The 8,164-nt window shown below is 37.4% G+C and overlaps 1 protein-coding gene across 1 annotated transcript; it reads right to left on the bottom strand.

The window, feature by feature from the left end:
- Positions 1-5,993: 5,993 nt before the first annotated feature.
- Positions 5,994-6,476, bottom strand: LOC131678669 (larval cuticle protein A2B-like). The gene is made up of 2 exons (XM_058958912.1): positions 6,417-6,476; positions 5,994-6,362 (listed from the first exon to the last, which is right to left on the bottom strand). Exons 1-2 carry the CDS (start codon positions 6,426-6,428, stop codon positions 5,994-5,996), a joined length of 381 nt encoding a protein of 126 aa, XP_058814895.1. The 5' UTR covers positions 6,429-6,476.
- Between the last annotated feature and the right edge of the window lie 1,688 nt (positions 6,477-8,164).

An 8,164-nucleotide genomic window follows, 5' to 3' on the forward strand; every position in this document is an offset into this window, starting at 1 on the left:
TCGGGGGATATTTTCGGGGGATTTTCGGGAGATATTTTCGGGGGAATTATGTGCAGATTTCTCACTAGCTGAACTATTTCGGCGTAAGAGTCACTGCAAAGGAAATTATGAAGTTCAGTTCTGCGTTTTGTCTAGTAGAAAGTGTTTATTCAGGGAAGAGCTCTGAGGTGCTTTCAAAAGACAAAACTGTGCGGTAAATTGAGTGAAGGGATACATTTCCAACGTAAGGATTGGAGTAGTTCTGGAACTCAATAAGCCTGTTTCTTGTAGTATTCATGAAGTTACATTGGGAATTATGTTGCATTGAGAGTCGTAAGAAACTCAGTGTATGTTGTAGTGTTGGGGTTTCGGCTTGATCTAAAATTTCAATATTTTGGTATCAATGCCAGTATTTTGGGATTTGTTGCACTATTGGAGTGTTATATATCTGAACTATCGGAGCGCAGCAGGGGAAATGTCAAATCCATCAGTATTTCTGTATTCAAGGCGAACCTAGGATTAGTTGTACATAACATTTTGTAAATATTAGTTGTAGTTTTTTTTTCTATTGTTAGTCTTAGTCATTTCGTAAAATTGTCCCTTACGAAAATTTGGTATTAATCCTAATACCAAATTTTCGTAAAACAAGCCTGGTGTTATGTAGCGGTCATGTCATATTCAACAATATTTTTCAAATTTATTAGAACCAGTCTGATTTGTTTGCGCCAAGAGTTAGACAACCTACCGTTGATCCACTCTTGCGCAACACCCTAGCAAATACTCCTCTCCGCGAGGGGAAGAAATTAAATTGCCTGTTGAGATTCTCCTGAAGACGAAAACCATGACGATCCTTCGCTTGGAATGCATGATGGAAAGGGACAGATAGAGCCAAAGGTTAGCTGACAGAATAAAACAGCTAGTAGGGTCGTTGATCTCCGAACTTGTCCGAAGAAATTTGCGGGAAAATACGCGCTTCCTGTAAGTTCGTACGAAATTACCTTCCCTAATCTGAGGATTAACGCTGCTAGTCCTTTTCGTCCCAGTCCGCCAAACGTAGTGAAAGTGCGCGTAGTTTGTCCGGTTTAGGTTTTCCAAAACTCATAGTCGAAGAAGTCGAGAGTGCGTGCGTAGGAAAGTTTGTGCAAAAAGCTACAGAAGAAGACGGCAATCTTTTCTATTTCGCACAGCCAACGACGAACGAGAGAAGGAAGAAGGAACGAAAGCCACACGCGCGTATTATCGGACGAAATTTGAACCCGGCACTGTTACGCCGCCGGAAGGAAGGACGACCCGTCTAAAAGCCGTTCCTTCAATCACCGAAAGATCAACGCAACTTTTCCGGCCGATAAATCATCAACCAGCATCCAACAACCGCTGGTCAGAAACCGGCGCGGCCGATCGATGTAATCGCCCGTCATCGAATCGCCCGTCATCGAAACAGCCATCGCAGCAGAACGATCGACAGCAGCAGAAACCAACAGCAGCAGATTGGGTGAGTCGTATCGTTCTTGCTAATTAAGTGTGAAGGGTGGCGTCCGGGGAGGACGCCACAGTGAGTTAATCCGGAAGAGCGCAAAACGCTCGAGAAGTCGTCCACGGACGGCTAGAATTAGGGACGCGTCCATGATTTGAGGTTGTGTGTCGGCCATTACGTTTTAGTCCGTCATTCACGAACGCCACACACAACCCATTTAATTAGTCACCCGGGTGCAAAGCAATAGCTGATTGATACGCTGGAGCCGTGAGGTGACGTCACCGAACTTTGGGAGGATTTTGGAAATGAGAAGAAAAGCACAAGCAGGTCAATGAGCACAGTAGGGAGAGAGTACACGCACACAATCAGAAGATAGGCCTAGAAAATTAAAAGTTAGAAAAATACAACATGAAATAGAAATAAATCTTTTCGTTCCGTACCGTGAAATAAATGTTGTTTAGTGTAAAGTAATCAAATGTTTGTAGATTCGTGTAGTACTCCCACAAGATTTAGTCTCGTTCTAGTATGTCTACGTCACTTCGTTCTGTAGTTTCGTTCTGTTTCGCTGTCTTCCGCTGGGCGGAATTTGATGAGTGGTGAAAGCTTCGCTTTCAGCGTGTTTGTGCCACCTGGTGAGGAGTGGCTGCAGTTCCAGTGATGATAAGTTAGGTATGGGGAGTTTCTTACCGCGAATTATCTGAGGGTGATGAGGTTTTTAATGATTGCTGCTAGTTGATAATAGGGTCGTCTACCCGACTTTTGGAGGCTGATTTTTGATAAGCCTGTCTGGTTCGATCCTGATTAATTTCTTTTAGGTGAATCTTCTTCAGGGACTCGCCCTAAGAAGAGTCTCATCCGGGCAAACAAATCTTGGCGTGCAGTCTTCCTACGGGAAGTGGCGCATAAGCTGCACGCTTGCTAGGGATCGACCAGGGCTGGCTACAACTGTACATTCAACGACCCATTTCAAGAATGCCTGTTCTTACACGTACATTCTGAGGCCGCCTAAATATACAAAAAGCCCCGCGCGAGTACATCCACGTATCAATTGGATATTTGCAATATATTGGCACTCCCAGCATGAAAATATTTTTGATCCTGGCACGTATTTACAAAAAGGAAACTATTTATGAAGGTAGACAAGCATTAAAAATGACATGAAGCGATCTCACCAGCTCTGAATAAATAAATTCATGAGATTTCTGTGAAGATCTCTCCTCCATCCGTGAAATTGTTGCATCAGCTACTCAGGACCAGGCGGCTCTGCAGGCGCTAAGCGGAACGAACGGGCGTATTTTTCGCGTCTTGCTTCACATACTTCAATGGCAAAGTTGTGACCTAAGACAAGACGTGACAATAGGGGGGCCATTTTGTTCCAATTTTACGTCAGAATGTTCCAGCTCCTGATTGGTTGATTCTGACTTTTTGCACCGTACGCAATGTTACTGCAGGGATATCGAAATGATGTTAGGTAGTGTTGCTATATTTATAGGTAAAGGTTGTCGTTACTTTTGACAAATAAAATTATTACCGTTAAAAAAGTAAAAATGACTAAATTGAACTGGAATTGTGCGGGAAAGCGAAACAAATGATTATCATGCATTTACCGTATACGTGGTTCATTAACTTTAACAAAAATACGACAGAAACCACACTAGAATTTAAAATTATTCAGAAAATGACTTCATCAAACCTTACTAAACACCCATGACATGGAAAATCGGTTCTCTTCATCAATATACTGGATTCAAGATATAAAATATAGTCGGCATAGAATAAATTAACATGATTCCATTTTCATTAATACAAATAGCAACACTGTTCAGAAGATTTCGGCAGGGTGAAAATGAGCCGATTGTCACGTCTTGTCTTAGGTTGTGACGACAAATTGCTATGCAAAATTACAGTTTTCTCGCGATATTTCAATCTACTAACGTAACTCAACAGGAATACCTACCTACTAAACGGTTGACTTCATTTTCCTGTTAAATATATTGTATATCACTGAAAAACTTTGAAAAATATTGGACGTTAACGACAACACGATTCGCCAGTGCTGCCACTTCCCGAGATTATCGTTTTACAAAGAGTATACCAAAATTCATTCACTCAATACATATTTAGGTCAAATAGGGAATCGGAGCGGGTTCAAATAAGACTGGCGGCTCAGCACGAAAAAGTCATTCGGCGCGCTGGCCATCTTTTCCTGAAATCGTGTATGAATTATCGGCGACGGTGGCGTGGCGCGGCGGCGCGCACCTCTAGTTTCAAAAATAAATTCAGTTTTCCATAATTACTATTGAAAAAAATCATTATAATAGACAAAATAGGGGAGACCGGGGCTAGTTGGCGGTGTTTTCAGTTTTCAGTTACCGCTTTGATGTAGATAGATCTAGCAGAATAGTACACGCGGCATGAAAGAGCAGACTGTTAGAAACATCTCTGATTTTTTTTAAAAGTATTTGATGCATTGTCTCCATTTTTAGAGACAAAAATATGTGAAGCGGAAAACCCACCAACTTACCCCGGCCACGGGGTAAGTTGGCGGTATGTGATTATACGCCAAAAACTAAGCAAGCAAATGGAGATTTAATTACTTCAAGGGTCTTTTTGGAACGTGCTGAATGTCGTTTCGAGAAAACTGTATATTATCCGACATTTGCTATTATATTTCAGTTTCAATACCCCGGCATTTTGAATTTGACGCGTACTCCCTATTCAGAAGCAAATTTTCGAAATTCTCCATGCAATTGGCCGGAATAAATGTCTTCTACATTGGCGAGATACACAAGAAAAAGATTTTCTTACTTTGGAGTGAAATCCAACATTTTTGATGACTTTTTTTGCACTGTAAATAGTACCACTAACTTGCCCCGCGTGCAGCACCGCCAACTTACCCCAACCGCATATTTTATTAAAAACTATTTAAAAAATAACTTTTGTTTGTGGATAGATGTAATATCTATATGGATACTGAAAGCTCTTTTCACGCGCTAGCGAAAAATATAACCATTTGGGAAATGAATTGAAAATCACCCCAAATAATGAAAAGTATTTAAAATGTAGAAAATTTACTTGGTATGCTCCAAAACACAATATCACCCACAACTTCCACCAAACAAATCGTTTTGCAACAAAAACACATTGGAAAACGAATTTCACACTTGAGGTACACAAGATGAGGCAGCGCTATATGTCTGATAGAAAGAGAGAAAAAGGGAAGCCGCCAACTTACCCCAACCGCCAACTAGCCCCGGGCTCCACTACTTACTTTTGAGCCACCCTAATAAGTAGGAAAGTTCAATTCTATTTTTATAACCAAAATAGGCATTCTGCGCGCACAAATTTCTTTAAAAATTAAATATCAAAAAAGAATTGGCACACGAAAATTAATATACAAAAAGCTTAAGAACAATTTTGATACAATATATATATATATATATATATATATATATATATATATATATATATATATATATATATATATATATATATATATATATATATATATATATATATATATATATATATATATATATATATATATATATATATATATATATATATATATATATATATATATATATATATATATATATATATATATATATATATATATATATATATATATATATATATATATATTTGATTTTTGAGGCGTCCTAATGAATTGTTGTAAACGTTTATTTTAATACACAGAAAAAAATATTTTGTAATTTTAAGTTTATTTTCATGCACATATTTGGAGCATGAATATAAATGTAAAATTAAGTTCCACCAAAAATCCACACGACTTGTCGTGCTTTCTTCAACGAATTTAATTATAATTCTACACGTGGATTGAAACTTACAGTTCCTTCAATCGGAAAACCAATGCACTTCAATGTATTTTTTACTCGCTTATTGCTGTAAAATGAATGACATGTAATATTACACGAATGAAAGTGTAAAATCGTATGCTTTTTGATGCTCCAATTGAGTGAAGTGATTTTAACGTAATTTTCAATCAAAGTTTTGATTCAATCTTTGTATGTTTACATTCGTATTGATTTACATGTCGTTTAAATTTCATTATTTTTTTGTGTGTATGTTTAATATCAAAAACGATTTCAGCGTACCAAAATTACACAAAACCGTCCTATTTGAACCGATTGGGAAAAGTTTTGACTTAAGTCCACCTTTTGTGCCTGTGCTTCCCATTGATTTTGTCTGTGGCAGCCCTCTAAGAACGGTTGGTTTCAAAATCGTCCAATGAAGGACGTTCGTTGGACCAATTTGGACATCGTCCAAATAACCGTTCAACGAACGTCCATCGTTGGACCCGTGTTGAACGATTTTGAAACAATTTTTTGGACTTCTCAGTGGGAGCCTTCCCATTCCATTCATGAAATGAACAAACTATCAGGCTCATAAAAGTATACACCTTTAGATTTACTAAAACCGCGAAAAAGAACAATTGTTTTATAACGGTTCAAATTAGTTTATTTCTTTCTAATTAAAATTATATACAAATTTCGCTATTTCTACAAACAAAATCCAATCAATGATGATACGCATGGACAACTGGAACAGCTAAAACTTTCTGCACCACCGGTTGTGGAGCTTGATATCCCTTAATCGGTTCCCGGTGCACTTGAGCAATAAATCCGCTCTTACCATCAACGTGATAAGTCACGGTGCGCTTATAGCCATCGGCATCGAACAGATAGTATTCGCCCTGAGTTTGATCGTCCTTGCGAGCTTCCTTGCGACCGTGCACATCTCCGGTGTGGTCATCGTGAATGTCGTAGTGAAACTCGTAGTTGATCGGGGCGCTTTTTTCCTCAGCCGCATGATGTTGATAGGCCAGAGGTTGGTAGTACTGTTGAGCAGCAACAGCTCCCAGGAAAGCCAAAACAAGAATGGTGATCTAAGAGAAACATATATTTTAATAATACTGCCAAAGAAAATAAGAATTTCATACTTTGAATGACATCGTGACAAATATTGTTTAAGATTTACAACTAGCTTGATGACAAATGTGGAACTGATGCCTGTTAAACAAATTAGCTTCGTTTATATATTTGTTGTAAATTTTGCACCGAACATTGTGCATTCCATAATCAAAATCAGCTTAAACTTACTCCGAACGAGTTTTTCCAAGTAGCTCACAATTTGGCCAGTTTGGTATTGGTACAACTTTTAAAGCGAAAGGAGCGAAAAGATAAAGCAAACCTGTTCTTCGGGGGCGATTGATTGCAAAAATGATCAAATTTTTCAGAATGCAAGTTCATTTCTTTTCAGATTTGAAATGGATTACTGTCAGCAAATGCAAAGTTAGCGAGACAGTTGAACCAAACACAGCTGTTCGATGACTTGTAGACTAAACTAGTTTAATGATCAAGGGCAGATGCAGGAAATCTGTTCTTTTTTCGAGTAACCAAATTTGAAATCTGAATGTAGCATATATTATACATATATGATTATACCGGGGAAAAAAGTCCTACAGGTAATGAAAAATTATCTCAAAAACATAACGTAGGGGTTAGGTATTTTTAACATAGAATGTGTATGCAAAGTTTGAAAGAAATCGGGTAGTTTTTGAATGGCAGGTAACACCGCAAATCTTGTTTTTCTAGAGACGTTCTACAATAAGCTTCGTCGCCGAATCGTTTGTCGGTATTTTTGTATAGAAAAATTACAGCATGTTATTGAAATGATGCACTATAATGTACAAAAGTTTTGAACAAATCGCTTCAAGCAAAGATCTAAAAAATCGCACAAGAAAGTTTTTTTTGTCACGCTTCACGGCCTCCATTAAGGGGACCTTCTCCTGGATTCGGCGGAAAATTAAGCAATATTTGAGAATTTTTACGGAAAAATGAAAAGACATACGAACTTCTGCTTTTGATTTTTTATTAGCTATATATCAATAATTAGAAAATGATTTTCTTTTCGAAAATTCAAAATAGCGGCTGCAAAATGGCGGATCTCGTCGAGCTCTGCGCGCGAAACATCGTCCTACTCCACCAAGTGGAGGGTCTCTCGTAGTTAACCGAAATGAGAAATTGATATAATTTATTAAAAAAGACAAAAAAAAATCTATGACTTAATACTAATTTCAATAAATTTAGATGAAAAAAATCCAATTGTAGAGATGGAATGTGTCTCCTTTTTACTGTAATCTCGTTTAGAAATTAAAAATAAATAATTTTATATGCCAATGTTAGGTATAACCCAAGTAACAATTGAAGTTTTATAGCACGCAACAAGTGCAATCTAAGTTTTATGAGTGGCTATAAAACAATCATAAAACCTGAACTGTTGCTAGGGAAGTCATACAAAAAAGTTTATACTTCCAAGCATTTTTTGGATAAAGGAAAACAGATCAATAGAACAAGCCCTTTTCTTGCCGTTAGAAGAAAAAGCATGGTTTCGAGAAAAAACGCCATTTTGATTTTCTAATTGTCAATAAATACTCAAAAAAGGAATTTTTCCTGAAAAATAGAAATGTTTACTTAAAAACCCCCTTAAATGAAAAATTATCTCAAACACTCAACGTAGAGGTAACATAGAATGTGTATGCAAAGTTTGAAAGAAATCGGTTAAGTAGTTTTTGAATGACAGGTAACACCGCAAATCATGTTTTTTCCAGAGACGTTCTACAAAAAGCTTCGTCACCGAGTCGTTTGTCAATATTTTTGAAAAATTACATAATGTTATTGAAATGAT

Source organism: Topomyia yanbarensis, chromosome 2, assembly GCF_030247195.1.
Source record: "Topomyia yanbarensis strain Yona2022 chromosome 2, ASM3024719v1, whole genome shotgun sequence".
In the NCBI taxonomy this organism is placed as follows: Eukaryota; Metazoa; Arthropoda; class Insecta; order Diptera; family Culicidae; genus Topomyia; species Topomyia yanbarensis.